At 33.2% G+C, this 18,534-nt stretch overlaps 2 protein-coding genes across 2 annotated transcripts; one reads left to right on the top strand and one right to left on the bottom strand.

Annotated features, from left to right (window-relative positions):
• The first annotated feature begins 3,010 nt into the window (after nucleotides 1-3,010).
• On the top strand, nucleotides 3,011-8,545 carry LOC130654089 (toll-interacting protein B-like). Its single transcript, XM_057456617.1, has 6 exons — nucleotides 3,011-3,141; nucleotides 4,945-5,099; nucleotides 5,290-5,423; nucleotides 5,520-5,568; nucleotides 6,143-6,295; nucleotides 7,551-8,545. Exons 1-6 carry the CDS (start codon nucleotides 3,069-3,071, stop codon nucleotides 7,878-7,880), a joined length of 894 nt encoding a protein of 297 aa, XP_057312600.1. The 5' UTR covers nucleotides 3,011-3,068; the 3' UTR covers nucleotides 7,881-8,545.
• A 2,978-nt stretch (nucleotides 8,546-11,523) lies between these two features.
• On the bottom strand, nucleotides 11,524-13,561 carry LOC130654082 (uncharacterized). Its single transcript, XM_057456611.1, has one exon. The coding sequence runs from the start codon at nucleotides 13,138-13,140 to the stop codon at nucleotides 11,746-11,748; it is 1,395 nt and encodes a 464-aa protein (XP_057312594.1). The 5' UTR covers nucleotides 13,141-13,561; the 3' UTR covers nucleotides 11,524-11,745.
• Between the last annotated feature and the right edge of the window lie 4,973 nt (nucleotides 13,562-18,534).

Here is an 18,534-nt window from a genome sequence, read left to right on the forward strand (position 1 = left end):
TAGTGACAGTCCTTATTTTATGCAGTCCCCTCTTATCCCCCGGGTATCATAATCACTTACTTTCTTTTTTATGGTTGTGTTCACTACACAACCATAAATGATTACAAATGTGCTTTTAAACCTAATAAAAAGAAAACTGTGTAAAAAACATAAAATATTATTGCGAAAAACAAAACATAGTCCTAAAGATCCCCCGAACCGAACCTGCAACCTCCAAGGGTTTGCGTATTTCTTAGCATTACGTCATTATTTTTTTAACATCCCAATCTTTTCCATTCATCTGTGTCGTGTTTGTACAGATTACATTTAGTTATTACATAGATATCACTTCTTAGTTATTATTTGGTCTATTTTCAGAAAAAAGTTCAATTGTGTCAGCTTTAAAACCGAAAAAAATGTGAAAATGAAATTTGTTACTGTCTTATTTTAAGATCGTTTCCCGGAATTGTTATTTCGCAACCACCTGGGATTGTAGACCTACGGGGATGACAAATAAGACAGACCAGGACACAGACTTCCTACTTTTTATAATATAAGTTGCAGTTGAAAGAAGAAACTACAAGTCAGCTAAAACCTCAATTAATGAGCACAATGCAGCTATTATCAGTTTTTCTGATGTGTATGTGTAATTATCAAATGAAATAGAATAAACCCTTTTAAAATACAAACAAGCAAAAAAAACAAAAAAAAAACTGATCAACAGTCATTTTTATACAGGCTCTTTGTAAAGAGAAGATTGTATAAACAGTTTGTTACAAATTATGGTCGTACTCTTTTTATGGTCAGAATTTATGTGGCTTGCTGTAAAACACTGAACTGTAGAACATGGAGCAACAGTTTTTTTGCAGAAACAAAAGCAGTGAAGTTCGGGGCATGCGATTTATCATGCAGGTGTTTTTTCTTATTGATAGGCCTGTGTCGCAAATGAATTTCTTGCGGTCAGAATATTCACTGTGTTTTTTGATTGGTTATATATACATCTAATGTTCTTTTCTCTAGAAATCCTTTGTTTTCAAATGACTTCACTTACCCAAACAAATATAATTAATAATTGTACAATTTAAGAAATGTGACCAAGCTGGCTTTGTGCTACTTACTTACTTATGCTACTTATGTTAACTTTTGAAGTTGTAGCTTCACGCCTGTCATGGACGACCAGCGTCAGTCACTTCTTCGTCTTCTACTCCATCTCAAAGAGAGGAGGATGAGGGTTAGATCGAACTACAGCTACTATACTGTTTTCTGAGCCTTCATTTGTCCCAGGGATCAGAGGTTCATCTGGGAGAGTTTTGAGAAACTTGTTCAGGGCTGTTTGAAACTTTTTTAAACTTTAAAACTGGACATGAAGTGATGCTCATTGGTTGATTTTTATTCAGGGATCTGAGAATTTTTTTTTTAATTTGGTGATTTGAATTTTAGGGATTTCCTCTGACATTTGTTTGCGTCTAACTTTCGTATGAGAGAAGCTGAATTTTGATATCCTCAAAGAAAACTTAGGTAACTGGGCTATAATTATTCTTGAATCTGTTTAATTTATTTAAATCTAACTGAAAACAGATATATCTGAATAACTTTGGGGTGTATTACAAAGTTAAAAATGAATATGTAGTGGTGCATGAGTGTAAACAAATGAATGAAAAATTTCAGTTTGAAACTATTTACGTTTTCGTTTGAGTCCAGGTACCTTCTTTGAAATCATATAATATTGTGTTTTCAGTTACGCAGTAATACAGAATGCTTCATTAAGGTAGCCCTTAAGCAGTGATGTCTGGAATTGAATTTCCTTCACCATAAACAAGTGCATTTACCGCTTAGCGTTTACTCATTGCACACGTTACTTCATGATCATTACGATTATAGCTGGATTGGTAAGTCCACTTACACCACTTTGGATGTTGACCTATTTCACTCATGCTTCTTTATGTATTTACATATACTAATTTCTGAAATCGAGCAAGGCTTCTTTTTATCGGCCACAACGACAATGTGTGAACAAACATGTACAAATTTGTTGTTGCACATATTGTCATTCTGTGTTTTTAATAAATTCCTGCTGTGGTCTCTCGAAATGCAGCCACAAATTATTATTTTTTTATTTTGGTTAGTTTATTTCACCCTTGCTTAATCAAATCAACTGAGTTTATGATACTCACAGGCGTGTGTGTAGGTGAAATATGCATTTTCCAATCGAGCATGCACATCTCTAAAATAGAACAAACAGTAGTGATTGGGTGGGAAACAATTAGGGGTCTGAACCATGTTGGTTGCAGAAAATTTAAAACAGATGTCAGTCTTGTAACTTAGGGAAGCTGATCACTAAACATCATTTAAATTTATTATTATAGGGAAATATCGAGATAATTAAGAAATTCATAAATTGTGCTGAAAAACATAAATATAAAGCTCTTTCAACAGTTCCAGGGGTGACTGATTCTACAGTTCTTGTTTTAAAGTTCTGTGTTCCATGTTCCACTGTTTCACAGCAAGCCATAATGCTATATAGTTGCATCGAAAATTTGTTGTCCAAAAGCTGTACTTTTATTGACCCAAATATTTTTTTTCCACATTTGAATGTGTAAGCAAATAACCATTCTTTTTAGTTTTTGATTTTGTCTGGAAAAATTCATGAAGAACACCTTTTTTATAACGTTATAAAAAGTTGTAGGGTTTTTGGTAGTGTAATGTAGTTATGCATTCATTTTATATGGAACTTTGTTTCCTCAATTTTTTATTATCACTTTAGTGGTGCAAATTTTAATTATTTCTTTATGCGAGGTTTGTTTTTCTTAATGCTATAAGCTCCATTTGTTTCCATTAAAAATATAAAGGTAAATCATATAAAAACATATAAACATGAAGATTTTTGTTGTTGGTAGTTTTTCTTTTGAGAATATCTTTCCTAATGGCTTCAAAGAAATAAAACCTTAATAATACCCATAGTTTTCTTGTGCCTAGAAGTAATACTGCAAGTACTTTTTAAGTGTCTCAATTAAATTGGAAACATTTCTTTATTTAGATTTTAACAATATTAGAACAATTGTGAATGCAGTGAGGCCTTTACATGTTTAATGCATGCAGTTGCAATTGCCTCTGGTAGAGTTATAACAACAATGGCTGCAAACAATGAAGTAGCTGTGCCTAGTAAGTGAAAAATTGAGTTGTCAGTTCTTAACAAACAAGTTGAATCTAAAAGATTATTGCTTTTTTATAACGGCGTGACGTAAAATATATTTTCTTATTACAATGTTAATGTATTTTATTTCCTATTCTGCTTATCACATTATTCACAGTCCTTTGAGAGTTTCAGCAAAATTTATTATATATAGTGGTTTTATTGTATAGCAGTGTTACTTAAAGAGTTGTTACTTAAAAGAAGCTTTGTGTGTTTTTATTGTACATTTTTGTATGTTCTTGTATATAATAATGAGTTGGCAATAATCTGATGTTTCGTAGGATATAAACATATTTACTGCAATTTGAAAATAACCGCTTCTTTGGCATTAAAACACGGAAAGCTTTGATTATTAGTAACTTCATTTCCTCCTGAAATTTTAGCAAAACTCCTAAAATATAGAATGTTTTTTTTATGTTTTTTTTAGTTTTTTCATAAGATCTGACCCAAAAACCTCCTAAATTATCCCTAAATATCCTTAAATTACGAAAATTTAAATCTGCAGCCACCTTGTTTATCTATTTACCTTAATCGTGATGGTACAGTACAGCAACTGAAGGTATTTCAGATTGATCTTTATAATTAAAAAGTGTTTAAAAATATCAGCAACAACATATATCTTTGCAGTATTAAAGAAACTAGTTGATAAGCTTGTGAAAAAATCTGCTAGGGCAGAAGAACAATGAGAAATATCTGACTTGAATTTTAATGTCAGGATGCAAAATATATTTTTTAGAAAATTGTTAACCCATTGAATTCAGAAGAATTGATCAACATAACCCTGATCAACATAATATATAGGACCATGTGCTTTTACCGAATGGTTAAGGAGTTATGGGGTTCAAAAATTTTACTGACCTGCCGAAGTGCAAAGTATTTTTCTAGAATATTGTGTAGAGCTCGAAATACTGATCAAGAAAATGTATAGGATCATGTTCTTTTCAGGAAAAGTTAAAGAGATTTGGCTTTAAAGGTCTTTTGAGGACATCATATGCTCGTCTGTTCCGAAATGAACAGAGTGACCCTGATTTAGAAAATTTGTCACATTTTTGTCACAGGTGGTCCCTAAATACCCACGCAGGAGATGACGTCAGTTATTTTCTCCTCTTTCCAAGTTATTTAGCCTCAAACTTAAAGTACACTGCAATGACTTCCCTATTCTTATTTAATGAATCAAAGTCAGTTTAAAGGCATTGACGTCAAGCTGTAACGTCTAGGCATACATCTTTTGGCTACATCAAAGGAAAACAAACAGATCTAATTTGCCTGTTACAGACAGACACAGAGAGTTTCTGTAACATAACAGATTGTGTAAACTGGTGAAGATGAAAATCTTATGTAATTGTACCAAGTTATATCAATTGTGTGATCTCACTGATTTTAAAAGAATGAGTGAGTTTTTCTATCTAACAGGTAGTTTTCCTATCTAACAGGAAGTTTTAACCTTTCGAAAGTTTTCGTCTTTTGTTTAAATGCTGGCAAGAGCATTGTTAATGTATTTTGTTTAATTTAAAAAATATAAGTATCTTTTTAATTGTTTTGTCCACCTAAGTGAATTTGGACTTACCTATCAAACTTTTACCTTCAGCAAAATTATATATGAGCATCTAAAAGATCTTGTTTGAGTCTATACTATACCTTCAAAATCAATTTAGGAATGTCATGTTGCATTTCATTATGGTATTTTTTTGTTCAGTGTTTATGTGGTCCTCGCTTAATTCATGTTTTAAACCCGTTATGTGGTTAAGTTTCTCTGTCTCTCTATCTTATAGGAAGAAACAGGGACAATGTGATGACTGGTGAATTACCTGATGATTTTCTTCGCATTCAAGGTGGTGGCGCTTCTCCAGCAATGATGCCAGCAAATCCTGTTATGTTTGGAGGCCATCAACAACTTGGTGGAATCCTAAGTATCACCATCGTACAGGTATATAGATTTTGATGATGTATATATATATATTCCTCTTCTTTTTTTTTTTTGCAATAACATGTTCTTTATAAGATGTTTTTTATGGTGCAAACCTTTTTAATTAAAGTTCAAAACCTAAAGTTTAATTTTGAGAACTGCAAACAAAATTCTTGCCACATAAATTTAACACTCTTTTTGTGTTCTTTAGGCACGACTAGCAAAGAATTATGGTGTAACTAGAATGGATCCATACTGCAGAGTAAGGATTGGAATGCAAGTATTTGAAACGCCAACTGCATATAATGGGTCCAAATCACCCAGATGGAACAAAACCATACAATGGTAAGTGGGACTTTTATTTGTGCGTGTGTGTGAGAATGTTAATTTACAATAGTATAATATTTACAATGTTAATTTTTTTATCCTTTATCACATTAGTCATATACCTGACCAAGTCAATGAATTCTACTTTGAAATTTTTGACGAGGTAAGAAAAAGATTTTGTTTTTATATCTTTGTGTACAACATGTGCCATATTTTCTTTTATATGTTCTGTCCTATTATCATACTTGTCAAATAAAAATTGTTGAGTAAAAGTTGTGCAACGGTCACCGTTACCATGTTACTGGAAACGCATGTTGTACAACAAAGTGGTACAAGAGTTGTTGTACAACAAATATAGAATTCTCTACAACAGCTGTACAACAATTGTTTTACGATAATTATTGACTTTAATGGAAACCTATACCTTAATAAACCAAATACGCTAGGGCACGTATTCATAAAGTTGAATAAAGGTAAACACGACAGGGTAACATGCTTGTAGTTGTTGCTGAAGATGACAAATATAGAATGCACGTTCAATAAAGACAGTGTGTTATTTCCATTTTTTATTTACTTTTTGGGCGTCGGGTATTTAGCCAAAAAGTTACACTCAGTGTTTAAAGAAACAATTGAAAAAAAAAATCAATTTTTTCATTTTTGGGAACCCTTTTTTTTTTTTTTACACATTGGGTTGTTTTTTATTGTTTTATATCTTTGTAATGTTTTCCTCCTTTTAGCGAACGTTTTCAATCGATGAGAGGGTCGCTTGGGGAATGATCAAAATAAAAGATGAAGTATTTAATGGTGAGTCTGTTGAGGATTGGTACACGTTGAGTGGAAAGCAAGGAGACGAGAAGGAAGGCATGGTCAACCTCGTACTGCAGTACAGGGTAAGCTTTTGTGTACTGTAGAAATTAAAGAGCATGGTCGAGTAGAAGAGCGGACTCCCCACCCCTCCTTTTTTATTCAGAGTCGAACAACTGATTAAAGATTTTCGTCAGTACTATAAGTGTTACATAAAATCATTTTCGTTAAGGCAAAGTATTTGTCAAAAGGTAAAACTGATGTCATTTGGATTTTAGAATTGTATTTTTTTCACTGTGATCGGCTGTATTTTAATGTTTTTTGGGTATTGTGCGGTTGCCTAGATTTCCAATCATCACACAGCATGTTTCCGTCTAACAATATAAAAGCTATAGAAAAAAATACGTTTGTGGCTAGTGATGGATATTAATATTTTTTTATAACTGCTAATATTTGGTGAGATCAATATCCCGGTAAAAATTTGAATATATACATACTGCAATGTCTTACTCTTGATAATCTGATACGTTGCGGTGACACTTTTGCAGGCCGGTTGTATAGTTGATTACGCACGCTGTTAGGTTCAGTCCCTAGTGTAAAAAAGACTCCATATCAGCCCTTTATTTATACGCCTTACCTCAAACGCCTGCATTTAGTTGCTTAATTTTCAAACTGTTTACTGTTAAACTCTTGACGTAAGAATAAACAGTAAAGTGTCATCTCGTAGAAACCACCCGCCCACCCATTGTTTTAAAAGTCATTGTAGACCTGACTGGTTAATTCGGAGATTGGACTTTCAATTCGAAGTGTATAAGGGGGTTAACTACAATCCCCCAAAATATATCGAGACTTAGCGGATTTAGGTTTTTAGCTTATTTGATTAGATCCAAACCCTTAAAATGTGCTAAATGTTGCTGATGTGAGCTTTGCAATTTTTTCCGAATTTTGGGACCTATGTGGGCCTCGACGTGGATCATTCCGTAAAGCAGACATGTTAAAATTTCGAATAGCGCAATCTAAACGCTGCTTATCTAAACTACGCATCGGAAAATACAGCACTTCCGCAACCTTTTTTTAAAGCAAAATGGCCGAAAAAGTGACACTGTCTCAATATTTTGGTGAGGTATTGTAGAGCGTATTGCATAAAAAAAGACATTTCAGTTAGCTTAACTTAACGTATATTTAAATATTTGTTTTCGTATACGGTAATACACTAATTATCTGAGAGAGTCGGTATTAAAGATGAACCTTTGCGCGAGGAATATGCTTGTTCGAATTGTAATCATAGGAAACTTATGGACCTTGTAAAAAAAAGTATTGTAAACCTTTCAATTTGTTTAGAAATCTAACGCAGCACCCACGATGATGGGACCAATGATGGGCGGACAGATGGTGATGCAACCCATGGTTTATCCAGGTGGCTACGTATATGGCTACCCACCCATGATGTATTCACCGCAGATGATGGCGCAAGTACCTATGCAACAACAACAGCAGCAGCAACAGCGTCAGAATGTACCTGCACCCGTGCAAATCAACCCGAAGGATTTACAAACGTTGAAAGAAATGTGTCCTGAACTGGACGATGAAATTATTAAGGTGGTATTACAAGAAACAGGTGGGAACCTGGATCGAGCTGCTGCCACGTTGGTAGAGATGAACAATTCGTAATCGCATCCTATGCTTTAAGTAATTACAGGGTTCACAGCCAATCTGGACATCTGGAAAACCCGCGAATTTTCAGGATATTTTAAAATTAGCCATTTTTTTAAAACAAAAATCATAGGGAATTTTGGAAGAAAATCAGGCAAAGGGAAGTGAATCTTCTCTCGATTCTTACTGTTCTGTTTGAAAATGATTGAATACGTGATGCGTTAACAAAAAATATGAATGTTATATCAGGGAAAACAGAGAATTTGTTTTGTGTTTTGGCAGGGTATCCTGAATTAGCAGCCTGGATACTAAGTTGTTTCGTCGAATAATATTTTAAAAAAACTTTTTAGTGAAGTATCTGTATTTTTTTGCGTGACAATTGTTGTTATGCTTTTAAAGGGTAATAAAAATAAAGATGTTAAATGCTACATCATTCAGTTTATTGCAACTGGATCTTCTTTCTTTGAATTTACTTTTAATTTGGTATCATTTTAAAAGATTTGATATATGTTAGTTGTGAATGTCCTTCTTATTTTGTAAATATGAAATTCCAGAGGAAGTTTCAGTTTCAGCATTGCAAAGTTGAAATTGCCGAATTTGATTTGTAATTTATCAATAAAATATTTTTTGGATTTTTTTTGTTAGCTGTAGCTTGTTAATGCAGTATTGAATATTTCACTTGATTTTTTCTTTTAAAACTCGTTGCTAAGGTCCTGTAGGCCCTAAAAGATTACTCTTTATCTCTGTTTCCATTGAGAAAGTGAGTTGTAATTTTTCTTTGGAAACAATGTTTTTTTTATTTTCAAAAATGACTTCTGTAATGAATTCGTATATTGTTGTTTGGCACGCCCCGAAGGATAGTGATTTATTAAAAAGAGCTCCTGCGGTCATGGTAAGATTATTTTTGCTCCACTTTTAGTTGTATGCCTGTGCTTTACATATTACATTCAAGAAAAATATCTCTTGAAAAATTGTCTTCCTCCATGTTTATAATGAACACGAATATGTTTACTAAGATTTGCCTCTTTTTCATGCACAAGACATTTTACAGAATATAAATTCAGGAAAGTATGTTCTGTTGGATTTCGTGTGTATGATGTTCAAGGTGTGATTTTCAAGGTTGTTTTAAATACTGGGTTATATTTAGAATAGAGACGATATTGTTAAACACTGAACCCAAATTTTTGGGTTAAAGAAAACTTTGCTAAACCTCAATAATTTTTTAAACTTTTTAATTTGAGCCTAAATGTTTTGTTAACTACTACATGCGAGGGCTTCTACCTAAACTCGCTTTACTCCAGGCAATGTAAACAAGAATACACGTGACATCTACACTTGGCTCTCATTAAAAGCTAAAAGAGTAATTAGCTGTAGTCCGTTATCCAGCTGTAGTAAGCGACACAATTATTTATATACATTTGTATCGCCTCAGGAATTTATGCATGTGGTTTAAAAGCTGTGGTAAAACGTAGTTGATTTCCAGAAAAACGCAGTGTTGTTTTCTCGACTGTTTTTGTGCCGGTTACCGACATTTTGCATAAGTGAGGAAAGATTTAGATGAAAGTAACGTGAAACGTTGGGTGATTTCGGATGTATTAAAGTTGTTTTGCGGTGAATAACGGTTTTCAAATATAAACCGTGTAGTGTTTATATTTAAATAGTTTCCTTACGCCAGTTTCCGTTAAGGCGTTATTTGGTCAGAAGGCCCCACTTTTAGTATCTTGGCTTTTTTCTGTCCGCGTAGACGTCAAAATGTGGGGAGTTATAGTCCAGAGCGCTTTTAACTTCGATCCCGGGTCTTTTTCTGATATCGTCTCGCCCTCCTGTCATAAAAAAGATAAAGAGCTCTGGGATCGAAGTTGGAGCGCTTAATTGGAATGCCAATGTCGTTTGCTGTAAGAAATTTATCCCAATGTGATCGTTTCCGTGATCTTTTTAATTGTCAGATATTAATTTTGTAATGATTTTATCGTCTCTGGAAAACGCCCTGCACATTTTTGGCCTCCTCTTATTGAACAAATTGTTTAATGAAAATCGACGTATATTTTACCGCGTGGTGCAAATTTTTTTCCACTGACATTAGTCACGATCGCTGATAATTTCACTTTAGTGATAGCAAAAATGCAGCATAGTGCGTGCATGATATCGTGGCGTTTACATTCACCGCATTCTTATAGATTACTAAGTCAAAAAAAAACAGCATGGTATATAGACGCATATAAGACACCCTCCCGTTTTGAAAATGTGAAATATTTCCTCTTTCAAGGTGTATCTTAATGATGTCAGAACTGATATAAGATGAAATAGCGCTGAGTGTATAAGCATTTTTCTTTTCAAAGGGATAGTTCTAAAATAATTGTATTTAATAACTTAATTTCGTCATCACAATTGAGACGATTAACGAACTCCCATCCTCGTCTCCAGGGTCATTTTTGTTAATGGTGCTGTGCTATGTATATAGCGGAAAATTGAGCCTTCTCATCAGCATATTATAGCCACAAGGACGACGATGACGAGTCTGACCTTTACGCTGACTGATAATGAATGTTTTCTTATCTAGCTTATGAGCCGACGTTATGCATTGTCATTATATACCATTGTTACTATGTTTATTCCCAATGTTCGTTTTTGTACAAAAATAGAGTTTTTTTTCTTTCTCTATTTTTAAGTCTCGTAAACGTGACAATTTCGCTGAACAAACATTTAATTTATATTTAACCTTTCATAATTCATACATCTGTTTACATCAGCTAATTTCGTTTTTTAAATAAAACTCAGGAGGAGGGTTTTCTTCTACGTGGGAGGGAGGATACCTATCCTCTGACAAACACATGAAGTGTAAGAAGTTTGAAAAATCTGACAAATTATAATTACTGACTTAATGAGATGTATAATCATGTTGTTTTAAGGGTATAGGTTTCATTTCCTGATTAAATAAAATTTAATCTAGGAGAAAACATACTAATCTTGCCTTAATACGATTTTTAAAAAATGTAAACGCAAGAATTTTGTTTTTCCAAGTCAAACTTTTAAAGAAAAAGAAACGCCGTTACGCGAAATTACTTACGCAACCGAAGCTCAAAAGGCGGGCTTTTTATTTCACGAAAATTATTGGTTGCCCACCCAAGCGAATTAAAATCTGATGAGTTTAAAATAGATTTGACAGTTCAATTTATCGTTGTGAAATTCACACTAAAACGTTCAGATGCGTGGAAAGAGACCTTTTTACATTTTTTACGAAATATAACAAGGAATAAAGAAAAAGCTATTAATAAAATAACGAAAGTTGTAGATAATTTGCCACAGGAACTAACTTCTACTTTCTACTGATAAGTTTGTAATGATAAGAACGTTTGTAATGCGTAAAGTTGGTTTATTTTAGAAAGATAATTAACGATGTAATTTCATTTGATAGGAAATAAAGTTCCATAAAGTTATGTTCTTTCTGTGCCTTCCAATTAGAGAATTAATATGCCTACAGAATTTCTGGTATGAACACAAACAGAGGTGCGAAATAGTTTGTATGCCGATTCGTTCCCAAACACATATTATTTACGACTTCCTTCTTAAGCACATGTTTGTTATCCGTGTTGATATGAGAATTTGGGAAATGTGTTGCATTCTTTTTTACCTCGAGAATTTGGAAAGCTTAATGAGAAAGCCTAATAAAGAAAAATATATTTGGTTAACCACTTTTCTCCTCCTGATAGGAAATTAACGAAACCGCACAATTTAAAAGTTATGTGCTAACTGTTTAGAAAACAGAAAATAAAATGCTTCAAAACTTGGTATATCCGTTTTATAAAAAAATGCACAAGTTAAAATAGCAATCATATATATTACAAGTTTAGTAATTACAATATACACAACAGTACATGACTCTTTACAGTTCCGTAACACATAGATCAGTGGATGGCATACTACAAACTTCAAGTCTTTTAGCCCACTGTTTACGTTCTCTCGCGTAACGTGCAACATGTCCAGTTTCGATAACGCTTTTCATTGTTTCACCTCTTAAAAGTAAACTATCCGTGGACGAACGCGGTTTAACAAGTTTTATCGCGCGTTGGTGTTGTTTTGAGTCAGTTGTTTGTTTACCATCTGTCACTTCGGCTTGTGAACTCTGTGACAGTTGTGAATCGCGCTTACGAGAAATTACTTTTAGAGATTGACTTCTTGATATTCTCCTTTTGCGAAAAATAGTCCTCGAAATTCTTTCTTTACCATCCGTATTTTCTTTACTTGTTTTTCGTTCCAATGTTTTTCTCTGACTATTGTTGTTGTTTTCAGTACAGTCTTTGTTTACGTTTCCGCTGCTTTCGAATGATTGTGTTGATACAGCATGACGAAAAGAGTCAGCCCTGGAAAAACGTAATGTATGCACGGAGGAACAGTCTCGCGTAGTCGGAGATTCGGGCGATGACTCGTAACCGGGATCTGGAAGTTGTTTCGGCAATAAACGATCGATGTCACGACTGCCAATTACCGTTGCACTTCTTCCTTTTCTTTGAATCTTCTTTTCTACTAAAGGACTTTCTGCCTTTTTAGCTGCATTTTTTCGTAAAAGCGAATCTCGTAACGACGATCTTCTTTTATGTGGTTTGGCAAACAAGTCTTCGCTTTCTGTGTTACTATCAAAAGATTTCGATGTTTTTGATTTGCGCCCATGTAACGAAAGTGTGCGTAAAATACTCTGTTTTTTATTTGATTTACTTTCCCGGAGTTCGGTATTTCGCGATGGTAAAATTTCTTCGACATCTTCTGTCAAGTTTTCTGACAATAAGTTAATAGCGTTCAATATCAAATCTGCGACAACTTTATTTTCAATCATAAAACCCACATGCTCAGTGAAACATGGGTTTGTGTTCAAGACATGAAAATTAGACGTTTGTGGTTGAACCGTTACGAAGTCTGCCCATATCATATACCACAATAAACGTATTGAACTCTTCTGAAATAGTGTTATTTTTAAATCCTTGCGGCTAGCACCATATACTATAGCTAAAACACCAGTATCAAAATAAAACCAATCAGGCGACGTCTTCCCATCTGCGTCAATTACTTGCTGTTCTCGAGAAATATAAAGTTTCGTCATGCAAGGTGCAATGATAAACTTTTTGTTCGGATAAAGCTCTGAGAGTTTACCGCGTATTTTTAATAAGTCGTCTGCCTCGATAACTAAAATCTCGTTCGTCCTTGAGTCTATAGGTTTCTTTCGAATTGCAAGATTTTGACATGCGTCTGTAAGATCAACCATGTTGTCGGTTACAAGAACCATTTTGTTTTAACTATGACTAGCTTTAATGTTATTTGAATATAAACAGTCACTATCCAATTTTATTTTAAATGTTCTTTCAATTTGGTCTTCTAAGAATCAATATAATGAAAGAAATCTGAAACTTTTAGCTTTATTTGGCACGCGAGCAAAATCTTGAATAATCCTGTATATACGCCAGTTGCTTTAATATCAGTGATTCCCCGGAATAAATTATGAAAGTGATATGTCTGTCTCTGCTTTTATTCACTTCGTATTAAATATTTGAAACCGTATAGCTGAATGTATGTTTTTATAAAAAAATAATAATTTCTTTATATACAGCTGACAATACGATGTATGCCACTTAAATGTCAAATAAACTGAACTTAAGCTATTTACGAGTTTACCAATGACATGTCTCAACCATCTCTTATTGTTCCCTACGGAATAAACTTGTCAACGTAATTAAATGAAACATCAACGAAGACTTTGAGCAGGTTAGTTTTTAATGGCGGCCTTTCTTTAATGTCTTTTTATGTTTATTTTAAACTCAAATATATAGACGTAATTTGTTTGTTTTGTTTATCCTTAGTTCTTTCAATGCTTACTTTCTTAAACTTTAAATTCGTGTTAATTGTTGATTAAAACTGCAAGCTTATAACTGTCTTCTGTTCTTCTGTTTTCCTATCTGATGCTAGCAAAAAATGCATTCTAAGAAAATTTTCGGTGACGGAATATGAAACAAGGTTATTTGGGGCATAAAATACAAAGTTTCGAAATTTGTTTTACTACTGCGACGTTTTGTAAATAAAATTTACTTTCTTTGTATACATTGGCACCATGTTTAAATCTTTGATCAAATTCGAAAACAATATTGTATTATAAGTCAGTATATGCTAAACTTTTCCTTGATTAAATTATTCATATTACGAAAGTATCTCTGAAAAATTTCCTAAAATTGCAGAAATGGCATCCTAACAATCTTTTCTCACTTCAATAAACATGAATAAGATGCTCTTGTTTTATTACAACTCTAAGCCTAAAAATGTTCTTAAGACGTTTCTTATTTATACCAATACAAGTGACCATAAGATTTTCCACATTGTTTCTTCCAAAGAAAACCATGTAGCCACGCCCAGAATGTCTTAAAGTCGTTGTAAGTTCTTGACCAAGTCAGTTCCCTATGTTATTATATGGTTTTCTCTTATAAAAAAGGTTTGATATTCAACATTTCTTTCCTAAATTTTGTACGTTTTCAGGCAAACAACGGTCACGTTTTTGCAAGTTTAGCAAGTAACAGTTATAATATATCCAATTAAGCTTTTATAACTCCACTAACAATCCAATTATCCAATTTCCAGTCTTACATATAACACATTTGTAAACAAAGATGGTTGAAGGAAGAGGTCTGACATTGCCTAGCAACAAAACATTTCAAACTGACATCAAATTAAACCTTTACCCTGTTTACAAATATTTTCTCACGATAAAGTTTTCGAATTTTCAGTGTTATTTATGGATAGATATTGAAGACTGTTAAAAACTAAAAAGTATTTTGTTCTAGCAACCTGGTCAACAGGTCTATTTTTGTCTCTATCTGTAAAAGGTCCTGGGACAGGGATTAACTCTTCCCATTTTATGTTAAACGTGTATTTTCGTGACAATAGAAATAAGGTTTCTTAAGTGATGCAATTCTATTTTTCTCAAAGGAACATTGCCATCGATCAGAAGTAGTTAAGGACTGTTTAATAATATAGTCGAAACACTTTAAATCTAATAGTTTCACAACAAAAAAGGAATGTTCCCTCCTTTGTGACTTAAAGTACGAGGAGGGGTAATTTTAAAAACAACGCTTAAAAAAGGAGTTAAGATGGCGTTGATATGTTTATCCTGTTGACATCTTGACATTTCTTTGATATGTTATATAAATAAAACTCAAAACAATTACTGCAGTCAAGTCTGTCATTATTATACACAAAAAGTGTTTTTCTTGTACGCCAGAGCCTTTTCTAAGGCGTCGCATGCATGAATAATTTTTGCTTAAAATTTTATAAACCCGATGTTTTCCCGCCTTTTACTTTTCATATGTAGCTATACTGTTTTTTTATAAGAATATACTCCATAAAGGAATATTCAAGATGAAATTAGACAAAACGTTAAGAACATCCTAAGAATATGTTATCTCGAAAATTTGCTTGCGTCCTAAAGATGGAATATAAGCAAAAAACAACGTATAACCTTCTACCCTATGATTAATGTCTTTATTCTCCCCCACAAAATCTAGTTTTCTGTCCGTCAGTTGAATTAGGTTAATTAAACAACAGCACCTTAGGCTGATATTTACACCGGTTTGCATTCTCAGATCAACGGGTGCTAAGAATATGCTAAGAATATATCAGGATGATTTTTGTCCAAAAGTTAAGAATTTTCACGTTGAAAGAAAAAAAACCTTTCATTCTTACATAAAAAAGTATTTGTTAATTTTGTTAGTAATCAACAAACCTTTTGTATTGCGTGTACCGTAACTATAAAAAAAATTATTAAAATTTTGCAATCTCAAGTTATGGCGCGAAATTACTAGCATATCATATATGTCGAAACATTAATGTAACGTCGTCCTTTGAGATTACATAAGTTGAAATTGATCAGAATTTTTTTTCATAAGAATACGTTTTTCTGCCGATGCTTGACATGATTTTTTTTTAATTTATATTCGGCAACATTCTTAGAAATGAAACCCTTGGTCATTTTGTTACACAACTATGGGTTTAATTATTTTTTACCACTTGAAAGTCTCGTTTCCAGGTTTTTGTTTGCTCTGATATGTGGTTGGTGTAAACTCTCCGGTCGAAGTTGCTCCAAACATATATAATAAACCTCCTTGCACAAAGGAATTATACTATAATAGCGAGTTTCGGGATCTGATTTTTTTGGCTTCGAGAGATATACAGTGAGATTTCAATTTTTCCAACTCCAAAGTGCAAAGAATTTGCTAGAGAGGGAAATATGTATGATAAAGATGGAAAATTGTCCAATTTTGATTTGCCCTTTTGAATAATTTGATACCGCTCCGTAATAACGGTTCCGGGGGCGAGGATGGAAATTGTCTTGAAAGTTACACAGTATGCCAGTAAATTAAGTTTAGAAAGCCAGAAGGCAACAAAAATCAGTTTATTATATTTTTCTTTTGTGCTGCATTACCATGGATGTATTTACGTGTGCATTTTTTACAAAATGTCTAGCTAGCATAAGTACGTAAAGGTCTTTTTGAACCTATCTATATGTAGCAGTCTTATCGCCATATCTTAATACTAGTATATATTATTTTAATGAGGCGCTAATAATAACTAATTCCCGACTTTACGTCAAACTGTGCATGACTTGTTTGTTAAAGATGATTAATGGAGGCGCGTTTAGAAATATTTGTTTTAGTTATATCTCATGGTCTATATTGTAAAGTAGTCACCGCTTAACTCGAATATGGCATACACACTCAAACTTTTCTTTTTTGGCTTAACAAACTTCTCATAAATACGCTGGATAACACGAATACTTACTATTTTTTTTAACTCGAACTATGTTTTACGTTCGGGGAAGCTAACCTCGTCCCCAGGACTTGTGAGGCTTTTTATATTTGGAAGGCCTATTTGCGTTTAAAAAGGTTATAAGAAATAGGGCAAAAAAATAAGCATAGTAACAAAATTTATTGTTTCTTAAACAACAAAATTACAGAGAACATAAGTTTTTAAAATATTTTTTAAAATGTCAATATGTTGTCTCTGTCAAGACTTTTTACGTGAAGATACATTGGAAACAGGGATAGTATCAGGGTCAAAGACAAAGACCAATTATTTTTTTCAAGGGAGGGGAGAGGTTTTAAAAAAAATGTGCTTACTTTTTTACTAATTCGCTGACACGGCATTTTTCCAGAATGAAAAATTCCTTTCAGGGTGTCCTAATTATTAACTGCTTATCAGGTTATTAAGTCGATAAACGCTCCATAACATTGAGTAGATTAATAAATAGCATGAACAAACAAAACAATCAAAATTACGTTTTTTATGAAATGTTCTTAAGCTGCGCACCAGGAACGGTAAAACGAGTGGCCGCGTTTTTCACACACCGGCGCGCAATCTCAGGCTATCCATAATGGCTGACAATATTTATGGAAGCAAATATAAGGAATTGGAAGATTATACGGTTCAGATTATTTTATTTTTTTCTTGCTTAAAGAACACGTAGTGTTCCGCTTATTCGCTTGGTTAAGCATTTCTTTTGTCAAAAATATTTTCCTCGAGGAGTCTGGTGGATTTTCGACACTATCTTGCGAAAATTTGAGAAATATGAAATATTTAAAATATTTTGGCTTGTTAGGATTTCCTATAACTAATTTGTACGTCATTTTTAATGACGAAAAATACACCTAATCATTAAAAATGGATCAAAAGTTTGCGACATTATTATTTAGCATCACAATAAAAATCTTTTTCTTATTAGCTAACGTGACATCAAGGGAATTAGGGTCTTAAGATTCGCAACGCTTTTCTAGTTTCTAACAAAAAAAAAATAAAAAGAAAGATATCAAGAGAAGAGAGAGTTGACTTGCCAAACTAAACAAAACCACTACGTAGAAGCAGGTTTTGAATGACGTACTTTCTGTCATTTCTTCCAGCAAATGTAAACATTTGATTAAAATACCGCTAACAATATCAAGTTTTTAGTATTATTACAAAAAGAGCCTTATTATCGTGTATAAGTCTATTTTGTCTGTCTGAGCTTTGACGTCGCTTAACTTTTTCGATTACTTTAGTCTTAAAGCCACTGATTATATTCTTAAAGAAGACAATTTCAAGAGCCCAGTCACATCTAAATGCGAAAAAGAAGCCCTAGGAACGAGATTGCTTAAAGAAGGCATAAAATTCAATGCTTTTGTGGTTTTAAGATAATTCATGTAACAGAAGGCTTTTTAGTGCTAACCGCATAGTTTAAAGAGAAACAAGGATGGATCTCAAGCAAACAGCAACTGTAATTAAGCTATTCTGGAGATTTACTATAGTCGGTTTCTTTAATCAACTCCTATCCCAGATCTCTTTCTGCTGTTGTCATTGTCCGTGCGATAATTTAAAACGTTGCGTGCACACGTGTATGTATTCGCAAGCATGTTACAAAAGATTTTCTTGTTTAGGAGTATGACGATCACTTAGTTCGAGTATTTGCGGTTTACATAAACAAAACCTACTCGTTTTTAGAAACCGTTAGAGTAATCGTAAAATCGTGGTATCTTAATTTCTTCCTCGGGATTGTAATTGTTGGCCCTCTAAATTGTTTAACAAGATTAGATATATTTATGAATGTTTGTCACATAAAAAACAAAAACAAAATAACTTAGCGTTTTCATATTTGACGTGATTTTGG

The sequence above is a fragment of the Hydractinia symbiolongicarpus genome, chromosome 8 (genome assembly GCF_029227915.1).
Source record: "Hydractinia symbiolongicarpus strain clone_291-10 chromosome 8, HSymV2.1, whole genome shotgun sequence".
NCBI lineage: Eukaryota > Metazoa > Cnidaria > Hydrozoa > Anthoathecata > Hydractiniidae > Hydractinia > Hydractinia symbiolongicarpus.

Excerpts from the sequence above, each read along its gene's own strand:
- LOC130654089 (XM_057456617.1), top strand. The coding sequence starts at position 3,069 with ATGCATGCAGTTGCAATTGCCTCTGGTAGAGTTATAACAACAATGGCT. Across the intron at positions 5,100-5,289 it reads TAAGTATCACCATCGTACAG|GCACGACTAGCAAAGAATTA; the intron begins GTATATAGATTT and ends TGTGTTCTTTAG. Across the intron at positions 5,424-5,519 it reads TGGAACAAAACCATACAATG|TCATATACCTGACCAAGTCA; the intron begins GTAAGTGGGACT and ends TTATCACATTAG.
- LOC130654082 (XM_057456611.1), bottom strand. The coding sequence starts at position 13,140 with ATGGTTCTTGTAACCGACAACATGGTTGATCTTACAGACGCATGTCAA.